General features: G+C 39.9%; 1 protein-coding gene across 1 annotated transcript in view; it reads right to left on the reverse strand.

Moving 5' to 3' along the window:
* The window catches only part of GALNT18 (polypeptide N-acetylgalactosaminyltransferase 18), a 223,643-nt gene that overhangs the window by 68,106 nt on the left and 131,682 nt on the right, over positions 1-23,855 (reverse strand). Inside the window, exons 8-10 of the mRNA XM_005426117.1 lie at positions 7,589-7,772; positions 6,503-6,700; positions 3,636-3,750 (exon numbers count right to left, since the gene is read on the reverse strand). Of these exons, the coding sequence (XP_005426174.1) occupies positions 3,636-3,750; positions 6,503-6,700; positions 7,589-7,772 (497 nt within the window). The remainder of the gene's footprint in view (positions 1-3,635; positions 3,751-6,502; positions 6,701-7,588; positions 7,773-23,855) is intronic.

Genomic DNA, 23,855 nt, shown 5'->3' on the forward strand with positions numbered 1-23,855 from the left:
AAGTAGTGTGCCACACTCAGTCTAACTATAAATGCAATTTTCCTCCTGGGTCAGCTGATGTAAAGTCCTGATATACCATTTAGTTGGAACAAGACCCAATCCTTCTCCCTTAAAGAGCTTTTACCTTCTAATAAATTTTCCTCTTACCCACTTAAGAGGGCCATTATATCCTTGTGAACACGAATTCATCTGCAAGCACAAAGTCTTTGTGACACACAGAATTACTCTAAGTCAAAGCCTGGGCTTGCATTCCCATGACTCTGATGATGACTTAGTCTGGGAACTGAGGCAAATCACTGAGTGTTTGTTAGGGCATCCCTAAAAATGGCATGAAGAACTTCTTGTAACAGATACTCCAGAGCTTTATCACGCATGTAGACTGCTTTAAAAGACAAAAGAATTGCTACAGGGTTGTTTTTGATAGGAAAATCTTCTTCTGACTTCAGTAGGAATTGGAAGAGGCCTTTAAGAAGCCTACTGCAAACTAGACATGAACCATCCAAAGCAGATTCTGACTGAATGCATCCAATTGATTGCAGAGGATTTGTAGGGTCTTCCATGGCCACAAGAACTGCTTGTGCAGGCACAAGCCAGAGCTGAGCCCAAATGACACTGAGAAACACCAGCCTTACACTCACATTCTTTTAAGGCAGTTACCAACACAGCTCCTGCTTGGTCACATGGATAAGAATGTGATTCCAATTTGCCCTCTAAATGCAACCTGGTAATTTAAAAGCACACTTAAGTCCATTCAATTGGGAATGATTGAACAAAAAAGAAGCACCACTCATTCTAACTTGATTTTATAAATATGATGCTTCTTCACAGTAAATGAATATTTTTAAATCCCAGTTAAAATGACTGAACTGCTCAAAGAGGATTCTATCAAGTCTTGCATCAATCAGCCTGCCTTTTTTGTCTTATGGGGCAAATAAACAGATTTACAAGAAAACATTTGGTTGAAGAGTAAATAAAGAGTTTCTTCTAAGAATCAAATGCATTCAGGTTTTGAACTCATCTGCCAGCTTCTAGCTCAAGGCAAAAGATTTCTATTAATATTTATTTAATAATATATGTTTAGTATTTTACAGATGCTGTTACAAATCCACAGACAAGGGTAAAAATCTTAGAAGTTAAAACAGTATTCCAAATCAGAGACCAACAGAGCTGAGTAGCAGTTCTGAAACAAATTCAGAATCAAGAGAATAATCCTCCTGTTCTCTGTGGCTTGTTATGGTTTGCCAAAAATGGATCCTTCAAACACAGTTTCCAATAGTTGGTGATTTTCTTGAACTTACGTGACATAAGTAACTAGATATTTGTGCAGATGATGAGGTGACAAACATAACTCCTGGGTGAGGATAATGGGAAAAGTCTCCATTTGTCAGGGTCTAATTCCTCACAGTAGCTTTACATCCTCTGGAACAAAATCAGTGATATATGGACATGGGACCGTGTTCTACTTACTGTGTTTAAGATAAACAGGTAGCTCAAATGATTCTAACATGTGCTATTTCTGCAATCAAAAATAAACTCTCCAGTTCCTCTAGATGTTTGCTCTTACAAGCTTTTGCATAAAATTTCCCTAGCAAGCCATTTTGGACAGACAGTGTCTGTTCGTCCATTATCCTGAATGATAATGCTTTTCACACAGCAGAATACTAGAAAAATCTAGATGCTTCTTTAAAAAAAGGAAAATGACAATGAAAGAGGAGGTGCAGTGAGCAATACTAGTCACGGATTGGAGAGCAGCATTTTAAAATGGAAACATTATTTATTGCACTAATATTGTAATTATAATGTAGTTTTTGTAGAACAATGACTATTTTGATTAAGGCATTCATCATCAGCCCTGCAGTTGAAAGCAACGCAAGTAATGTGGAGATCTTCCAGTGCCCAACCACCCTCTGAGTGAAAAACCTTTTCCTGATATCCAACCTGAACTTTCTGTGACACAACTTGAGGCCATTCCCTTGGGTCCTGTCACTGGCCACCAGAGTGAAGAGATCAGTGCCTGCACCTCTGCCTCCCCTGGTGAGGATGCTGAAGACCACAATGAGGTCTTCCCTCACAGAGTCTCGTCCTTGTATGATCTCAGACACACAGAGGATTGTGAGACGAGCATTAATAAACTGTTAAACAATCTGTTTATTACAACTCTGTAATTTGTTTTCATACAGCCAGATCCAAGCCATAAATTCAGATAAGGACGCATATATTATGCACACTACAATCTGTTACAGATGAAAGTATTTTATGTAGGTCAGGCACTGCTTCCCTGGAGACAGAGAAAAAGCCATAAGGAAATCAGAGCAGTGTCAGGCCTTATTCCAGTGATCCAGCATACTCCAAAATTTCAATTATGCAGAGATTGTGTCTCTCTGGCCTTATCTACCAACATACCAACAATCAACTCCTCCAAGGCTAAGTGTTGCAGACCAGACAGGGTACATCTCATGATGCAAACCGAGAGAAAACTCCTTGCACTCAAGAGGAAGCAGTAATTTTTTGTCAGTTGTAAAAAGAACAGAAAAATCAAAGTGATGTTAATTTTCAACTCATTGAAACACTGAGCTGCAAAATAAGTTTTTAGGAGCAGAAGACAGCTCTATGGCCCTTGGGAGCAGAAGGCAGCTCTCTGGCCCTTATAGTGAGAAGAACAATGCTATTAAAAGAAGCAGTCTTGCATTTCTCTCTCCCTTTCCTTAAAAAAGTGCTCTACTGTAGCTGAAAGAGGGTCTGTGCTCCAACCTGGCTGAAAAAACTCTGTATCTCTAAAAGGCGGAAGAAAAAGAATTTCAAGAAACCAGAAATAAAAATGAGTATTTTTTGTTATATCTTGCTGTCTTAGGAGATAATTCTATATTCTTACAGTAAGTTCCCTTTTTTTGCTATTGTACAACAGTATGCTTTTATTCTGGCAACTGAAAGGCTCAAAACACAATGTTACCTCTCCCTTACATTTCCTAGCAGGGTTCAGAATTTAGTTTTATAACACACCACACCATTTTTCATTACCATTATCTACCTAAGAATTCCACTCTTATCAAAAACCTGAGAGATTCTCAAAGAGAACAGAAAGGTGTTTAGCTGTGAAGAGATACAGAAAGAAGTACACAAATCACACACAATATTGCATTATAGTAAACAGGTGAAGAGTGTATAATGGAAAAAGAAAATACATGCACTTTTGCACATTATGAATACCTTAATTCCCTTCTGTCTCCAGGCAGCATAAATGCCTCTATATTCTACTTTGCTCCACAGTGATTTTCTTAATTTAAATAAACCAAGTAATCTAGAAAGGTTTTTCCCATCACACCTGTGAGAAACTGTTCTTACTGAGTCTGGGACCACAGGTAAGCAGGGAGATTTAGCTATCAACTCTGCAAAACTCTGCTGAGAGAACAATCCTAAATTCTATACATCTACCCTTGTCCCAGATTAAGTTCTGTAAAGAGAGCTATTGCTCTTTTTTCCCCTCCTCTCTCCTCAAATAAATTTACATGTCTGCAGAGCTGTGGATCTCCTTTTCATGCCATCATCCATGTTTTGGACTGCTTTCCCCCTCTGCAATAAGAAGTAAGCTATATTTTAAATGTAAGCCACCAGTATTGGCTAATTGTTTTCCTTACCCTGATTCCAAGCTCCACATTCTCTCCTCCATATACTTCCATGCCTTCATCCAGTAATCCAATCTCTTGGAAGTATTCTCTATCTACTATGAAGCATCCAATCAATGCAGGACTTCTGGAAGAATAAATCATCAGCAACAAAAATTAGCAGATAAATTTTGAAGAATTTTATTATTCAGACACAGATTGTATTTATCATTGCTAGGTATGATGCAGCAAAACAGATTCATAGGAAAGTATTTCTCAAAGAATTTTATTGAGCCTTGCCTTCTAAAATCCCTAATTCTAAACTGAAATGAACACCATTGAAGGAAATTAGAGTCCAATTATCGGACATAAATATTCACCAGAGCAGTAAGGATTTCAGTGCTAGTAGTGGGAGATCCAGGAGCCCCAGTTTTGTTTCTGAGGCACCAGCCGGTGTAGTCTCTGTCCTTGCTTAGTCCTCAAGTCTCTTCTCTGTGACAATTGCAAATGATACCCACTGATGTGCAGTTCTGGGTGTTTAGCCAGAAGCCAGGTTCAGCTAGAGCTAAAAAGCTTGTATCTGTAAGCTTACCTAAAAAAAGAGATTGTTTCTTGAATAGGACCATCCAGATAATTTTTTTAATACAGAATAAAGAAAAGCCTGCCTTTACCAGCATAGTGTAACATTAGTCCATTGTCCTGAGCCAAACCTAAACACATCACATAGCTTTACTGGATCAGTAAGCTCTATTTATGTCATGGTGTGAACCAACCAATTTTTACTATACAGAACCAATTTTAATCAGGTAAGAGTTCAGCCACAGAGGGTACAATTTCACCTTATGAGTAGAGAAGGATACAGAGTCATTTAGCCTTTTCATTTCTCTCCTACCTTATAATCCACAATTGCAAGAAATAAATATGTCTTTTCAGATTATTACGCTGCCATCAGGCACTCTGGTAATGACAGGATATTAATTAGCAGTACAGGGGAAATCACCCTGCTTTTATGGAGAACACTCAAACTACAGCTAGTGGACACATCTGCTTTCAAACAGGCTGTCTTAATCACAAATTGTAGAGTTCTATAGAAATCTATATATTATTGGCTCCAAGTGCTATAGTACCTGTTTTATAACAATGAAAGACCATCTTTGATGTATTTATTAATGAAGAAAATAGCAGTTAACATCAATACAAAACTTACGCTTCTTTTATGATAAGGTACTTTTGCTTTTGTTGTTTTTTTAAATTATTTCTCAGTGCACCTACTTCCCTTTGCTATAATTCTAAAAGGATAATGGAGGCATGATAGAAACCATCCATCAATACACATGGCTTTGTTTGTTGGTGTGTTTGTTTTAATTATCCAACACACACATGCAGCATATTGCACTGAATTAAAAAATGTGCCAGGGAACAAACCTGAAATTCATAAAGGGCACTCACTCCCCAGTCTTCATATAGAACAAAGTTTGGGGGTAAAATAGAAAGGTGTATTCGTGCATTACTTCGTGTTTCACTACCTTTAATTTTAAAAATCATAATAATTACTCCATATAATTAATCACAGGATCATAGACTGGCTTGGGCTGGAAGGGACTTTAAAGATCATCTTATTCCAACCCCCAGCCATGAGCAGGTTCATCTTCAAACAGATGAGGCTGCTTAGAGCCCCATACAGCCTGGCTTTGAACACTTCCATGAATGGGACATCCACAACTTCCCCGGCAACCTGTTCCAGTGCCTCACCACCCTCACATTAAAGAATTTCATCTCAATATCTAACATAGCCCTGCCCTCTGTCAGTTTAAAGCTGTTCCCTCTTGTCCTATCACTACCTACTTTTGTCCCTTACCAGTTTTCTTGGAACCACCATTTAGGTACTGGAAGGTGCTGTAAATCTCCCTGGAGCCTTTTCTTCTCCAGGCTGGACAACCCAAACTCTCTTAACCTGTCTTCACAGGAAAATTTTTATAGTGTCAACAGAGTTCATTAATAGCAATAACTATTTCTAATGATGTGGAAATCATCACCCCTTTTTACATTTGTCTGTGGCAAACCTGTTAATTTTTATCTCCTGCTTTCCAATTCTATGTTCTGTTCATAGGTCAGTGCAGTTCAGAGAGTGTTAAACTGACAGAACCTGAGAAAGGTGCCTGCCTGCAAAGATAGCTACTGGATGAAAAATAGCTGCCAGTGCTGTTTGAGTCTGCTTTTAGGAGGTAAAAACAGCATTCACACTTTCTTTCTGCAGGGAGCTGGAGCACAGGTACCAGTGACCTCCTTGGAATGAACGTGTATCTACAAGAAAGGCCTGTAACCTCAGCAGAGGTGCTCAGTGGGTTCAGAGGCTACTACTCCCCTCCCTGAGACAAAGGTATTGCTCTGTACCAGCCTAACAACACTCTGGACATGGTGAGAAAGTACAGACCAGACTGTCCCAAAGCAAGGACCCAACACAGCCTTTGCTCACAGTGTCAGTGACCAGACATTAACTCCTGGGACACAGCACAGCTGTACACCTATGTGACAACATTATAAAGAATACAGCTGTCACATCAACTCTGCTTATATAATGTAACTGCAAAGAAAATTCCATTTCTGGCCTGTAAGCACTAAATTAGCAGGCAAGACATTTGGAGAATGGAGTGCTGCTGAGCAGCCCTACCTACCTTTCCACTTGGGTAGGAAACCTATTTAAAAAGATCTACTGAAAACAAAAGTTTCCTTTAAAAACATCTACTGAAAACAAGAGTTTTCTTGATGACTGTGTAGGCATCAAGGACATTTAAGTATTTGAAGTTTACAGTCAGTAAAACCTATCACAGAGCTGACCCCGCTCACCCCCTGTCACACCCAGGAGAGCTTTTAGACACTGTAATTTAGCTATTTATTACCTTATTGGAGCAGTTGTGTTCTCCAGTTTCCACCAGGACTTAGGAGGGTTCAGATACCTGCACCACAGCTCCCAGTCAAACCCTTGTGCTGAGAGGGGATACTCCTCTATTTCAAAATTATCATACTTAATGTTATCGAATGATGGAGAAATTACTCTTTTTCTGTTTTCTTTTATCCTGGTGAGCACTGGTTCAGCCCTAAAAAAAAAAGAAATACGTTGTTAAGATTACACCAATACAAGCATAGCACTGATGGAAGGAGCCCTTAAAGACTATTCAGTCCACCACCAAATAAACAATAAAGCAGCTAATGCTGTATTTTTCAGAAAGAGCAAAGTCTAAAGCTGTTACCCATTCAGAGCCCTCTCTGCTTTGAGATGGATTCTTAACAGTGCAGGATTTGCCACAAAATAACACACTGCAACATATTCTCTAGGGTGCCCTGTTGTTAACCTTGATTTGAGCTTGTGGATGGAAGAAATGAGTATCTGCATATCATAGAGCATTTATACCCTTGCTACCAAGTAATGATAACTTCAGGCTCTCAACACTATCAAGGACATCAGGATCAGAGTTAATAATAGATCTATCCTAGAGACAGAAGCTTTTGCCTTTTTACCATCATTTTTACTGAAGGAGCAAGGGAGATATTAAATCCAGACTGAACACGTTAAAATACATTATTTTAGTTGTGTTTACTTTTGCAGAGTGGCCAAAATAGCACTTCTTTGTTTACACTGCAGAACATAAAAGAAACATAATATTTTAAATGAAAAGAAGATACATTCACCCTCATGGGCAAAGGGTTACATTACTGGAGGAGATTTTTAATGTGCAGTTTTCTAATATGATTTAGCTACATTGTAATTAGATCAGCAGATTACTCAAACCATAGAAATGGATCTAGATCATATTACACAGCACAAACACATTTTTCCTGCTTGTGTCCATGATTATGTCTGAATTTTCATTAAAAAGCTCAGAATTCTAACTCACCCTCTAAATGCAAGAGGAATGCCAGTCAGTAATTTACCACCAGTGCTTGGAAAAGGTACCCGGGTCAGAGAAATGGAAGGAGGCACATACCAACCCACGCTGAATTCCACGTGGGCATCGAAGAGAGCGACGACCGGTGCTGTGGCTGCCCTCCAGCCGCTGACCCGGGACCGGATCAGCCCCTCCTGCTTGCTGTGCCGGACAACCTTGATGAAACCAGGCTTGTGGGCATTCACCTCATCAACATACTTCTGCAGCTTCTCCTTGAGCTCCTCTGTAGAAGGGGAGGAATTAGGCGTTAGCAAGAAATGTCAGGTTGACAAGATGTAAAAATCTGTTCTTTCTGTCGTAGACAAGCGACCCCCATCTGGGGAATAATGTGCTCTGACTCCATGATTCCAGAAGGCTGAACAAATGCTTTATTAAGCTGTATTATATAACACTAATACCATATTAAAACTATACTAAAGAGATACTAAATACTACTAAAGAAAAACCCATGACTGTCTGGAGACAGTCACAACACAGCTTTGACCCAATTGGCCAATCAATCCAAACAACCCTCACTGGTGTCCAGCTAACAAATCATTTCTGCTAAGCAATCTCCATAACACGTCCCACATGTGCCAAACAACAGGCCCAGCAAGTAGAGATAAGAATTGTTTTCTCTTCTTCTCTGAGGCTTCTCACTGCCTTCCACAGGAAAAATCCTGGGAGAGAGAATTGTATCTCCCTCTCTTCAGAGAATATGAATACCACACTTTCAGTAAAACAGGAGTAGCCCTTCACACAGCTACTCAGAATTCTCAAATAGTCAAGTCTAAAAGGAGGCAAACAAAAAGAAGAACCATGAATTATTTAGCAATAAAAAAATTTCAGATATAACTATTTAGCCTACATGACTGCCATCAGAATCCTGGCACTTTTTGACAGTAACATGCCACAAAATGAAATGTCATAGCTACATAAGAGCATATTATTTTACTGTAACAATAAACAAGGCACCTGTCTTATATGTCCAGGAAAAAAATAAAAAGCCTAAGTATTTTCCATTAATCTTCTCTACCAATATTTCAAGGAAAAAAAGAGAAGTAAGAATAAAATGCATTATTTTTCCTCTTTCCATTTTTCTTTATCAACTTTGAAAACTGGTTTCTGTCTCAACTAAAAACTTCAACAACTTTTGCTCTTAAAACAAAGACCAGTAAGAGTTCTAGAGAAGAATCATTCCTAATTAAAAGATAATAATCCCTAGATCAACAGCTATTATCTCTCTTGTTTAAAGACCACTGAATGAGAAAATGCAATATGTGAAGTATAAATATTGTCTTCACAATTATTATTAACTGAAAGCACTGTTCACTTTATTCTTTATTAGCACTCCTATGTTCTATTTACATTACGGTATCACTCAGAATTCCCTTAGGAACAATAAATTCCCTTTATTCTGAATCTCTCCACAAATCCAGGAATGTCTTTGCTCTGATGCAGAATAATGCTCCTGTGGCTATAATGCTATACTGGGCATTATCAAATCTGCATTAAAGCTCAGTGCTGACTGTGAAAACTTGAGCAAGCCATTTAACTTCTCCTGAGGAACAGGTTCCTCAAGGAAATGGTCACAGCACCGAACCTGCCTGAGTGCAGGAAGCATTTGGACAACCCTCTCAGATACATTCTCAAGTGAATTTTGGGGTGTCCTGCCATCGAGCCCAGGCAATTTGAGAAACTGAGAAATCAGCCTTCCACTCTGGGAGCTGGCCGCCCTCAACAGATCTGAACAACCAGCATGCTGGAATAGGTAATGGCATAGAAAATTAAAAGCAAGCACACTTTATGAGCCATATTAAACGTTCATCCTTGGAAAGGAGGGGTGTGTGTGCCCTCTTGAGCTGACAGAACAACAGAGCTCATCAAGTACAAGTTCATCCTAAAGTTCATCCCTGTTTGTAAAGACTCTTGGACATCCAGCAGGTGTGATGCAGCTGGTTTCTCAGGCCTTGCAGGACTGTGCATGCAATGTACCTTTGTGTCAATGAACTCTGCATGAACCAAGAATACCACAGAAAAATCCTGATACTTACAGGTTTTCATAATAACAAGAATTAAAAAGAAACGGTCTGCTGATCATGTCCATCACAACATTAAAAACTGTGGCAATATTTTAGGAATTGACTGGATATATTCCCAAAATTTTCAACATTACATTGTCAGTATCTATTCAATTTGTTTGTATGTGACTACATCACCTAGAATAAACATTATGAGCCACTTACATAGCATAGAGCACTCTTCTATTTTGTACTAGTACTAGACTTGCTGCTTATTGATCAATATGCTTTTTCTCCTTTATGAAGTAAAAAAAACCCCACATTAATTTCTTTCATGCTTGTGCCAAACCACATGTTCTTACTGCTCACCCCCTAACACACAGAGATTTGTAGCAAGCACAGAACTATCAAACCAACCACTAGCTAACAGCACATTACATTGAAAAGAAGACATTTACATTACTGTAATTCTATGCACCTAAAAATAGCACAAACCCGTTCTCTATTCCCAAAATGCAGCACTGCAGAGGGTGAATATCAAAACATGAAGATTAAAGCTTTGTTCTTGGTGTAAGTGGCTACTCACAGCTTTGCAATACCAGGAGGCTTTATTTGCCACAACAATGCAGCATCACCAGTAAGGATGAAACATGTGAAAGGAAAGCAGGCTCTAATCAAGGACTCGAAAATCAGTAGCCTTGACAGAGTCATTGCTCTCTCAGTCACTCCATTTCAGTAAGTGGGCTATTCTTACTCCTGCCTTACACATTTCCTAATGTCGACTGACTTTAGAAGCTTGAGTAAACACAAAATCTATTTCATAGCTAGGTGTAGAATGGAAAGAGATGGAAATGGAACAGAACCCAAACCTTGGCTTGCCACCAGTGTGACTTCAGCTGCACATCAGAGCTGTGACACTCACTAGGCAGTGCACGCTTCTGATGTTCTGGTTACACTGCAGCTCTTTGCAAACGAAGTGGATGGCCTGAGAGCATCTCAGGGGAGCCTTGGAGGCTTACCCATGGTCAGTCAGCATGGAAGAACCATCCCCTGGGCTTCAGGATCACCTCAGGAGACAGAGCAGTAGTTTGCAGTCAGGCACTTTCTGGCCTTTGTTATTTAAAACAGATCAGCTTTGCTCTGCAAAGGCAGAGTGCTGAGCAGAGCATTATGTGCACCCTTTGTCTTACAAGACCTATTGGGCAGATTGTCCCAGAAGAAAAGATAAAGCTGTGAAAAAAATGGATTATTTTCACTCAGCCACAGGACAGAGACAACATGCTAATGAAGTTTAAAAAGTCACAATTTTGGAAAACATTTTAAAGATGCCCTAGCAGAAGAGTTGAGTCAGTTTTTTCCCCATGCATTCCATGTCCTCCTGAGTTTTACATGAGAAATCTGAGTTCAATTGTATTTGACAGTTTCAGAGCACCCAGTCCAGTTAGCCTGAATGATGGGACTCTCCCCCCAGAACACTTTGCTATGGCTCTGATGGTCTTCAGCAATATCATTTTAACCCAAGTTCTTTTTTTTTCCACTTCAAGATATGTTGCCTGAATAATAAACAGGCTTCTTCATTAATTATTGTGCTTCACAGTTTTATGTCACCACAGGGAGAAGACAAGGAGTAGGCAAATGTGTCATCTTCAATACACTGTTGATTCAGTGTTTAATTATGGAAACAAACAGGCTTATAAAGATAGATACATTAGCCTTTCAGTGCAGAATCTCTCAAATAAGGACTCAATTTGACTAAGCTGAATGAGGCTCTGCAATTGGAATGCAAGAGCAGCCATATATGGAATGGGAAAATGGCACTTGGAAATGTTGCACTCTACCACCTGTCTCTATATAGGACAGATGTCTGGAGAGCACAGCAAAACTATCCTCACAAATGCAGAAAACATAATTAGTGTGCCATAATTATGTTTAATATTAACATAATTAAGTTCAAACTCTTCTAAGAGGTTGTTTGTTTATTTTTAACAAATTGACAAAGATTTTGTTTGTCAAGTTCTCCTACTCAGTATGACAAAGCAGTGCTAAAAGATTCACGTGATTTTGCCTTCTTAGGAAACAACAGAAACTGCACAGGATGGAGAAAGGAGCATGAGGAGTCAGAGGCATCAGCCACCCCGTTTTATAGAATGGAAAACCATCTACAGATCATGCTTTTTATCCAGATGCATAAAGTGGGCTACCTTTTGTAAGCCTCTGTCCCCACGAAACTGAGAAGTGAGCAGGTTCGATGCTCAGTGCTGTCAGGTGCCTCAGCCCCTTAGTGTCCTACAGCAGCTTTTGGTCTGGCCCCAGACTTAAAATTTCAAAGTAATTAATACAGACAGCCTTGCCATAAATAACAAATTACTGCCTCACAGTCATGGAGAAGGAGCTTAAAGAACAGCTAATTAAGGCTAACTTTCAGGAACTTTCATACTTTACCATACTGCCACTCTGAGTGCTTGAATGAATTTACATCTCTCAGAACAACCACATTTATGAAGCCCCACTATGTTTGGCTGAGACATGCATTTTACTGACCTTTTTCTCAGCTGTAGCTTTGCCAAAAGAGCTAAAATAACAAATACAAAAATAAACAACACTCGCAACACTCAGCATTTTCTAAAGCCTAAGAGTCCCTGCTGACTTTGGCCCAGCAATGCATGCTGCGTTGCTACTGCCATCTCTGCAAACCTTGTGCTCTTCCTTTAGAGAAATATTTACTTTCATGTCAAAGGCCTGGGAATTACCATGTCCCTCTTCACCTTGGCCCTTGGCACAAACATGGCTTCTTTTACTGTGAAGGGAAATAATTACTTTTCAATACGGAACTAGGTTTAAATTAACAACTGTGCCAAAAACAGTGGATTGACATGTTATATGAAAGGGGTAAAATCCTGCCAATTCATGTTTTAATCTCTGTGTGTTCACTGAGCTGCCTAGGCACACTCTGGTCCCCAAGTAAAGGAAAGTGTTGGACATTTCCTTGGATCATAAAGGACTCTTTTAAAGGCAGATCATTACAGCACCTGCAAGAATACAGGAGGAGTTTATGCCTGTATTTGGAGCCAAGAGACCACTGGTCAGCTTGCTTCTGGCAAGGATCCCAGAGCCTTCCTGAATTCCCTGTGCAGCAGGTCAGAACAGGATCCACTGCCCTGCAGGAGGGCAAAACAGCCACCTGGCACAGCTCAAGAAGTTGTTTCCTCACAAGGGCTGCTGCCACACTGGAAACCTCTGTCTCATCAGGTACATCTTACTTCTGCATGAAAGACCAGTAAATTGGCAAAAAGGACAGAATTCACACAAGCCAATTAATTATAAACCGAGAATTTCTATCTTCTTTACCCAATTATTTTTGGCTCTGAGTCTTAGGAACAGGAAGAGCTGCTTTTCCAACCTTAACATGTATTAACATAGCTAACTTACTTTCTGGCAAATAAAGAAAACCTGTTTTAACAGGTTTGCTGCAAAACCCCTCCTTTCTTACCCCTAAGTCCCTCTGTAGGCAACCAGCCTGAATTCATGTAATAACTTGAATTCATGGCAGCAGCTAGGCATATAAGAGAACCTGTTTTGTTGCACTTTATCTAATAGGATATGTGGATTACATCACTTATTACGTATGCAGCTCCGTGCTTCATCATTTTTATTTTTCTTACCTCTGGTCCCTTATCTGTCACGCTTAAGTGATCACCTCTCATCTCTGTAGCAGAAGCAGATAATTCCAAATAGAAAATATTTATAACCAGACAGAGGCATGTCATTTGTAATGCACATGTGTACAGAGAATGTCTGCAGCAGAGGGTAACAAGACTCAAGCAGATAAGGAGTGCCTGCTGTGCACACGTATTTAATAGCCCTGTGTTATCTGGTAATAGATAAACCACCCAGGGGAAATTACCAACATGATGCAAGGAATTGATCTGGACAGACATCAGAAACAAAAAAGCAGCGGAATCTTCTCCTCCACTCCCATACCTAACTTGCACTGTTGACAGAGATGCATAGTCTAATCTCAGAAGTTAGGCTACCCACATGTAAAGATAGAGAGGGTAATGAACTTTTACAGTCACAACCTTTGCATTCAGCAAGCCCAAGTCCCAGCTGCTGTCAGACTTCCTCAGGCCTACTAAGATAAATTGCCTACAACAATCTATTACAGCTCACATCTTGGATTACAAGCCAAGGGTTTCTTTAGCACATGAACAGCACCCTTCTCCCACAGTAAAGGCAGGGAAAAGAAATGCATTTCCCCTCTTACCCCTACACACACTCATCCTTTGAATTGCCCAGGAGAATCTATACAGAGGAATGGGAAGTTTTCAAGGGGTTTAATAGGGACTACTTTGATCCATTCTCAGCTCCTTCACAAACATCCCTCTGCATTTCACTGAATCCTCGTGTAAGGTCCTGGGAATCCTATAGCAAAAGGACAACACACAGCAAATAAATCCACCTCAAAACAGCAATTAAACAGCTTCCAACAAAAAATAGGCTTTGCAGAAGAAATCTGTGCCAGCAACTCTTCCTTGAGCCATCTAGCAGACATGTTCACTACTTAGGTTCATTTTGGTTTTTTTCTAAAGGACATATATGTCCAGTCTCAGCCATGAAAATGGGATACCACACTTCAGATCATTAAGTCCTACACAGAAATATTGCTGTGCCTTAATAAATTCCAAAAAAGTATGGAAAGAACTATGAAAATTATCTTTTTGAAACTCTGATAGATAACACTCTGTTATGGAGGAGGGGGATACAGAAGAAATAAATATTACAGCTGTTATTTTTTGTTACTACTAATCTTCTGTCTTTATTACAAGGGTTGTAAGTCCCTTTTATTCCCCTTCTGTTATTTATTGAGTATTGTTTGAGTATGTATCTGTCTTCACAGCATTTGATTCATGTAAGGTGCATCCCATCTTAGGGATCACCAAGTCCACATTATAGCAGCAGTTTCCCAACACTTTGCAAGACGGAGACATAAACTGAGATGTCAGATGAATCTCCAAGGTGACACCAGAAGTTGGAGAAGGGGAGGAATAGAACTTGGATCTCCTAAATCCCAGGGCTGCACATAATCACCACACGATTTCCCTAAGGCTGTAATTCTGCATTTTCAGCTGTGGCTCATATGGAGCCCTGAGAACTCTGATTCAGAGCAGATTCAAGGGCTCTTCCACATCCCTGAGCCAGAATTAAGAGGCAGCTGATATCTGGGATCTTGCTAATGTCAACAGAAATGCACTGCACCAAAGGAACTGAACACTGTCCTTCCATCCCACCAACAATGGGAGACTCATATGCTTACCTCTGAGTACAGAGCAGGGCTTACTGAAGGGAAGCGTTAGCATTTAGAGAGGAAAAGAAAACAAATTTCCCCTCAGGTGAACATTCCAGCTCTTTGAGAGGCAAGGCAGGACTAATAAAAAGGCACAAAATGTAATTTCTTAGATTGCCAGTCAGGTGTGCACGTGTGGAACATGCAAACACAGCTAAACACAGAACAGGGACTTGCCAGGAGCTGCCACCAGCTACACAGACACCAGAGGGACAGAAATGCTGTCCTAGTCCAGCTTCCAGGGCATGACTGCTTCCTGTTTAGGGGCTGTTACTGCATGGATCATGGCCACAATAATGTGACCACAATAATGAGGGCAGGAATAAGCACTACTGCTGAAGTCAGATACTTATATCACATCTGATGCAAGAATCACTTCTGATGTTTATTTCGATACAATAGTTTTAGAAAGGGGCTGTAGAGTGAGAGGCATAACAAGCACCAAGATCATGCACTAGAGCTGACACATTGATATAACACACTGCTGGAATAGCATCAGCCAAAATTCTGAGTTCATCATTTCATTCCTTAGTGTTCCTGGATTCATCTGTAAAATGACCTTTAAATGTTAAAAGAAGTGCTTGAGAAATGCATTCTAGTCCCAGCTGTCTCCAGTAATCCAAATGGCACTTTTTTTTAAATATACAGCATTTAATTCTAAGCTATTTCTTGGATGTGTGTGGAAAACCACTATTCAGAAAAGAAACTAAATGCCTGAACAGAACCAGATCAGATTATATAAACCAAGAAAAAACCAATCTAAAGAGCACATTAGAAACCTCTGTACTTTCATAAGATGCAGCAAGCTGCTCACTCTACTGTAAACTTGATAAATAATCCTGAAAATAATAATAAAAAAATAATCCTGATAAATAATCCTGACTCCAAGAAACAGCATGGCACTTCATGTTGTGATAACAGATTCACAAGGCAAAACCCCCTGCCAATTAAAACACACTAGTCCAAGTGCAACTACTTTATTTCAGGAGCAGATTCTGAGGAAATTAGTCACAAAAGTTGCATTAGAAATGGAATATGCAAATACTCAGAACTGGATGAAACAGAGCTGCTAATATTGCTCTCTGGATCAAATCTCTCTCTGAGAACAGGACTATAAAAGGAAGAGGAAACAAAGCAATCACCAAATACTTGCTGGAAGGGGATCTGTGCAATCCAAACAGGTCCAAGTAAACAATATCAAGTAATATTCACTGTTAAATAGTTATTTAAAAGAATGACACAGAGCACTAAAAGGTTTTGATTTGAATTAATAGGACTTAGCCTTGCATACCATGTTGATTTTTATTAAAACCTTACTTGATATCAGATATTATAATCTAACTTTATATTTGTTGCATAGAATCCCTTTCCTGGGAGCAAACCAACATGCACAAAACCTGATTATACTATGAAAGCATTCTCAAGGGTCAGAACAGCAATAACACTATTTCACAGTGCCTTTTCCTTTTTTTTTAACCTTGCCCAAACGTAGAGTTACATTTGGTAGCTTTTTATTTTCACTGAATGACTCTTACTGTACCAGACAACTCCTAGACATCAGATGCAAACTGTTCTGTCCATATTCCAAGCCAGAAAGATTGATTTCTTGGCTACCAGTGATCATGTTGTGTGCGACCTGCTATTATCTTCTCCTTTCAAAGGCTGCTTGCAGAATAATGCAATCCACACAGCAACAGCAATACAGCACCCAATCCACCAAGGAGAAGTACAGCCTGCCTGGGCAGGAGGGCTCTTGTCAGCAGGTGGGACTGGTTCACAAAAAGGACTTGTTTTCTATCAGCAGAGCTGCAGATACAAGATGTTTGTCACACAAGATGTTTCTGAGAATAAAAATGAAAGGAAATTATCCATATCTGGGCAAATTTGGTTGTTATTCTAATAGCTAATACATCTCTGGCAATACAGACAGAGTAGATAAGGTAATACCCCTTGCAGGTAAAAATTTTAAATGAGAAATACTGGAGTCACTGAAGTCAATGAGAACTTCTAAGAAAACACTGTCATATGTCTAGGGCTCATCATGGGGCCCCAAATGCAACATCACACCTGATGTCACTGGAAGTGCAAGTTCAAATCACACCTCTGAAGAGTCAGCTCTCACATATCCTGTTATTTTATCATACAGTCTTGAACAATTCTATCAAACACTATTTATTACCTGCACAGCCACCAAATCCTGCTCACCTGGCAAGGAGCAGGGCCTACCCCATTACCTTCTAAGCAAGCAAAGAGCTGCCTTCAGAGTGCACTTCCAGTACAACCCTTTGAGGAATGTCACCTCAGCAACACTGCCAAGTTTATTTGGGACAACTTGGGAGGCAGCTACTGTGCTACATAAGTCATGGCTTTTAAATCACATCATTTTGAAGAACTTGGAAGTTACAACTGCTCATTTTTGAAGTATGGATAAAATCCAAGTAGTTTTTATGCCTGTAAATCCTCCATTCAAATCAGAAATTATTTGGTTAGAATACCATAAGAGCCACAAGGTTTGTTTCCATCTACAGATAGAAATGTTTTTTGGAAGAAACAACTATGAACATTTTCAAATTAAAGCAACAAATTCTGTCTTGCTTCTTTCCTAGCATATTTGCTTACTCCTTAGGAGTGACACAATAAGGGGATGGTACTATTTGGTACCTGTGGAAAATCTCTAAATCGAGCACATGTGATCTCCAAGAAAACTGCTTATTACACTACTGTATCATCCACTGCTTCCTAAAAATCCTGAACTCCAAGTCTTAAAAGAACACAATATCATAGAATTTGTATCTTTAAATATATCACCATATTGCAAATTATTCCAAGCCTCTCATCAGTTATTACAGAAAATTTCTTTGTAGGCATAATCAAACCAAAAATTTAAGGACACGTTTGGGGGTTAATTGTTATATTACAACTGCTTTTTATGGCCTGCCTTTTTGCATCAGAAACATGTGAAGGACAGCAGCAGCAATCCTGATGGTTTCAGAAAAAAGGCTAGGCATTAAAAATAAGCCAGGTAGTAATTTGAACTAAAATTCGACATACCTTTTCAATTCAACACAGGAACAGCATTGATGTTAGCATCCTATTGCAATCTGGGAAGAGTTTGGTTAAATCCTGCTTAAGTGGGAGTATATTATTTTAAAACTCAAGTAAGTTAATCAGGCTGTTAGTATGCCTCCCAGCAGGGTGGAAACCTTGCCTGCATAAAACACACACACACAAGAGCACGCAGCAGCCTTGCCTTTCCTGCATCCTAGAAGTAATTGGCAGTAAAGCCAATATATTTTTTTTTTACATTATAAGCAGTAGAAGTGTATTTTTACTGTACTGAAGTAAGACAGTGTCCTGGTTCAGGGCAAATTTGGGAGAGAACCCCCAAAGGGGCTCCTCTAAGAAAGCAGATTCAATCAGCCCCTCTCCCAACCAGTTCGGGAGAAAATACCTCCTTGGAGAAAAGTGGAAAAAACTTGTTTATTAAACAATAATACAATAAAACCTAAACAGTATTCATCAGTAAAACCCCTTGCTGCTCCAAAAGAGATGACAAACTGAGAAAGTCCCTCCCCGGGTTGCAGCTCAGCTCACTCAGGCTCTGATCAGTCCCTCAGTGCTGGAAATGTCGCAGCTCAGGCCCGGCCCGGTGGGCCTCAGGTGGAGCTGCCGGTGCTGCCCTGGGTGTTCAGTCCAGAGCAGGTTAAACAGGGCCAAAGAAAAGGGAAAAAACCACAGTCCAGGGAACTTCTTTGCCTCAGCTAGCTAAACTAAGTAAAACAAAAGAGAGCTCTGTCCCACTGTCTGTCCATCCGCAGACAGCACAGTCCAGGAGCAGCAATGTGGAGGAGTGAGTGAAGTGTCTGAAAACAAACTGAGCTTCTTCTCTGCCCCCTTCACTCTCTGCAAAAAGTCTTAAAGATGCAAAACTTATTATTCAGCATAAACACAATTGGGGATAAAAACACTATAAAGTCAACCCAGGACAGACAGAATCCACCGGCTCCAGCTCCTGGATTTCCACCCAAGTGAGCAGCTGGAGGCTCAGGCGCGTGGGCTGCTCCAGGTTACTCTGACGATGGCTGGGACTTCAGGGAAGGACAGCTCCTGCTCTGGACAATGGGAAGCAGGCTGGGCTACTAGTTCAGGTTCTGTTTTTGTCAGCAAAAGCAGAGCTGGTTGGGCTGGCTGAGACAGCAGGAGGAGATACACAGCAGTTCCTCACCTGCTGCCTGGCACCAGTTCCTCGCTCTGGATCATCATGCATTGACAGGGGCACTGCCCAGGGCAGCACTCCTGGCGTGCTGGGGTGAGGGACACAGGAAATGCACTGACATCAAAAGCAGCACCAAACTGCCTCACATCCTAGGAGATCTCACTAAAGAAAAGTTCCACAGGTGAAGAGAGTGCCTAAATTTGACAAACACATTTTAAAAGCTTCTTCCTTTTTTTTTCATTAAGTATTCAGCAAACAAGAGTTGAGGAGAATATTCTTGGATTACAGTGCCTCCTGCTAATATTTAGATATATTGCACCAGGTTCATTCAACATTTCTGGCAGAATTCACAATAATTTCAGTTTATTTTCTTTCTTTTTTTTTTTTTTTTTTTGTTATTTAATTTTAGCCCTTTACTTCAAAATTTACCTTCTGAAACAAGGCCTGAACACCTGTGGTCAAAGCAGAGATACTCTTGGGACCCATCAGTCACTGCCCATTAAGGACAACTCAGGATGTGTGAAAATGATTGCTCATGCGGAAAACTATGCACATGGGCACTTGTATCCAGGCCCTCTCCCACCACATTTTTCAAATAGCTTCATTTTCTCAATAAATTGCAGCAAATTTAAATGACTTTCATAAGAGCTACCAGTTTAATTTTTACTGACATTATTATTTTTTTACATCTTAAAATTCTGAATCCTGTCATTGACATAAAATATTACTTGGGAAATTTAAAGGGTTTCTTTTCCAGGAAGGACTGTTAGCATTAAGTACTACCTGTATCTCATTCAGTCAGCGGTGCTGTAGTCTGTATCTCTGCAGAAAACCTACCAGACTCCATTTATTATAGATATCCAAAGGCTTGAAACTACCTCCTATTCAATTCTTCCAGGATCCTGTTTGACCTTTCACTGTGAATAATGATTTTGCACAGATAATGGCTAATTTCCTTGCACTGGATTTTATTTGCAATGATTTGCAGTTTGATTTGCAGTATATCCACATTTTTCAGAACAGTTAATGCCTGACTTCTCAGATTTAAACCCTTTAGCATCTTCAAAAGAACGCTCCCTGAACAGCTAAATTTGTAATGGAATTCCATGATTCAATTGCCTCATTCTATGAGCATTAAATCTCTACCTTGTCTGCATACTGCAATATGTTACATTGAAAACAACTTTGGACTGGGTAATGATCTCATTTTCCTACGTAGCATTCATCTCAGTTAAACTCAGAGGGTTTATACAGCTCTATTCTTATGTCACAGGAGGAGGTTGCTTCCATGGGTACTAAACTCAGAATTATAATTAATATCCAAGCCTTAAAAATCCTGAGCAGCATTTATTCCATACAGCAATAGCAAGAAGCTTCTTGAGGAGTGTGGCTCTACCAACTCCAAGGCTCTCACATCACCCCCACTTTCTGAACCTGCTCTGTGTTAAGTTAAAAATGTGTAAATTGTACCCTACACAGCAAACACAGAAATCCTACAGACACTGAGAGTGTTAAGTGGCCTAAACCAAGTGTAATTAATTTCTTCTTTATATCTTCTGTATATATGATCCAGCATGCTTAAAGCAAGGTTCTGCTCATGGAAACAAGACAAATTAACATTATTTGAATAAATCATGTTAAGCACTAACTTTTTGGTTTCATAGCAGTACCACATAGATAATCCAGCATTTTCCACAGAGGAGTTTGACATAAACAAAAAATCAAATGCAGCCACTTGCATTCTGCACAGTATTTCTACCTGAGAGTTTTAAAGATCCCTCAGAAGAGCTGCTTGTAAAGCTGCTGTCAAAGGAATTGGCAGGGTTTGCTACCTGAGCTACAATAGCAGATAATGTGAAGAACCTGAACCACATGCTGCAATTCCAATTAGGGAACTCAAATCAGGAAAATAAGTAACTCCAGTAAATGCCATAAGCATATGACAAAATGCCTGAAGAGGCAAACAAAAAGTGGTCACAGTTCAAATACTACAAATTGGAGACTAGTCAATGTTCCTGTCTTTCACCACAGACAAATCAGGTGAAGCAGTTGGTTTCCTAACATCTCTTTGAAAAACATGGCAGGTGAGATTTTTTTCTTTTTTCTATTTTTTTATTACCATCCAGAAGAACAAAAAGCTCAAACCTACAGCAAAAGCTAACAACTTTCTGAAAAGCAAAAAGACTACCAGCTTCTAACAAGAAATTATTTTCAGTCTTTTTGCTAAGCTGCGCATGAAAGCTTATAAAAAAGCTTTTTTTATTTGCTATGTGAGTGAATCTTCTTGGTAGCTGAAAAGCTAACACTGTATGTGTTAATTGGAAGCATTTGTGAAAACTAATTAAAATTGTTGTGCTGCAGTCATGCTTCAGAAAAGGTTTTTTGTATCAAATCCTAATAAAGATTTGTTCATCTTGTACATGCCTTATTTAATCCCTTCAGGTGGCTAAACAAAGACTATATCAGTTTATCTTAGCAGAGAGGGAGTCAATCTAAAGACATTAATTAGGGAGCATGGTACTAGTTATCCCTGGATAAAACTCAAAAGCATGCATGTCCCTTCAATACTAAACCACACCACCACTGTTTTCATGTGACCATTCCCTGATGAATTCCTCTTCCCCCATCCTTTTGCTCTCATCAAGAATATCCTTCCCTCATGATGTGAAATGGACCTGATATTTGATATGCACTAGCACTCACGAATCGCTCCGGAACCAGCTGGGATCAAATGTATGTAAAATTCATTAGTAGCTGGATGAGCTACATCTCCCATTTACTCTTGGCTGTGTCCACACATAACACCTATCCTTATCAAACAATGCCTTATTTTTCTCCACCCATCTGCTACTTTGGTTTTGGAACCCATTGATCCCATGGGTTTGACTTGCACTGTAATGAACAAAACTGTCACTGACATATTTTCTGAAAAATCCCTTTGCCAGGATTTTTCTCCTGAGAAGCTGAGAGGCCTCAGAAACAAAGTGTAAACAATAATTATCTGATTGCTTGAATGTGGTTTGGGGGTTGCTTACCAACAGGTGCATCATCTCATGTGAATTGTTTTTACTTGATGACCAGTCATGGTCCAGCTGTGTCAGACTCTCTGGTCAGTCACAAGATTTTATTATTCATTCCTTTCTAGCCTTCTGATGTCTTCTTTCTCTTTCTTTAGTGTAGTTTTAGTATATAATTTTCTTTTAATATAATACATATCATAAAATAATAAATCAGCCTTCTGAAACATGGAGTCAAGATTCTCATCTCTTCCCTCATCCTGAGGACCCTCAAACACCACCACACAAAACAGAAGGAGAAGCAGGGAACACCTCTTGAAGGTTTTTCACTGAAATCCTGTCATTCTCTTCAGTAAAATCCAGTAATTTCATCCTCTTCATGAACACTTTGTGTTTCACTTCTGCATGACCCACCACCATTAAAACCACTCTTCTGAAAGCAGGAGCACTGTGCAGATGTGTCACTTCCAGCTCTGGGAGCAGCTTGGCTGAGCTCCTTGGGCCATGGGATCAGGAGTAGCTTGCTGAGCTCCTTGGGCCATGGGACCAGGAGCAGCTTAGCTGAGCTCCTTGGGGCATGGGACCAGGAGGAGCTTAGCTGAGCTCCTTGGGGCATGGGACCAGGAGCAGCTTGGCTGAGCTCCTTGGGCCATGGGATCAGGAGCAGCTTGGCTGAGCTCCTTGGGCCATGGGATCAGGAGCAGCTTAGCTGAGCTCCTTGGGCCATGGGATCAGGAGTAGCTTGCTGAGCTCCTTGGGCCATGGGACCAGGAGCAGCTTAGCTGAGCTCCTTGGGGCATGGGATCAGGAGCAGCTTGGCTGAGCTCCTTGGGCCATGGTACCAAACCCCTGAGCTGGTTCATGCACAGTTACGTCAGGTCTGCTGTTCTGCAACTGCAGTTCAATGCCAATATGGCATTCTTAAAATTCTCCTAACTATTCTCTTTGAATCTGCATTTTAATAACCACAGTCTTTTAGTCATATGAGAGGTTGCTCTGGAGCTCAATCCTTTTAATTGTTGAAGAGAAGGCACTTTTACAACTCCTTAGCATCTGGCCATCAGAAATAATTCTATGAATTAAGATGACAAGAGCAGCTTTGGTGAGAGCTATTCAGCATCTGAATTAAATAAATACAGTCAGTGAGGCTCAGCTGGGCTCATAAATCAAAAGTGATTATGTTTACATGCCAAAATGCAGTCAACACATTTTAAAGTTTTAAACCTGTATTTCTAACTTAAGTTTTCAGTCACCTTAAACCTTTTTAACTAGCGTAAGAAAGATATTACTGAGGATGGAGATTTTGAAACTAACTGGATGTGGTCTTGGGTGACTTGTTCTAGCTGACCAAGCTGTGAATAGGTGGGTGGGACCATAAGGTCTTCAGGGGTCACTTCGAACCTCAGACATGCTGAGACTGACAGAGTTCACATCTGCCTTGGAGAGGATGCATTCATTTCTTGTGATGTACACCTATCTTCTGATGAAATAAACAGGCAGACACAGAAAAAATTACAACACTGAGTAAATGGTTTGAGAGCAATACAGGAACTGGGATGTGACTGATTTGGCCCTTCTGTGAGCTTGCAACATTCAGTCATAATTTTACAGAATCTAATTTTAATAACAATATTTTTTCAATTTCCTAGATAAAATGAAACCCTGGCAAGAAACTAAGTGCATGTTTCTGACACTGTAAGGTCAAGGTTTTTGAAACAGATGTCTGAAG

This window comes from Geospiza fortis, unplaced genomic scaffold, assembly GCF_000277835.1.
Source record: "Geospiza fortis unplaced genomic scaffold, GeoFor_1.0 scaffold590, whole genome shotgun sequence".
Classification (NCBI taxonomy): domain Eukaryota; kingdom Metazoa; phylum Chordata; class Aves; order Passeriformes; family Thraupidae; genus Geospiza; species Geospiza fortis.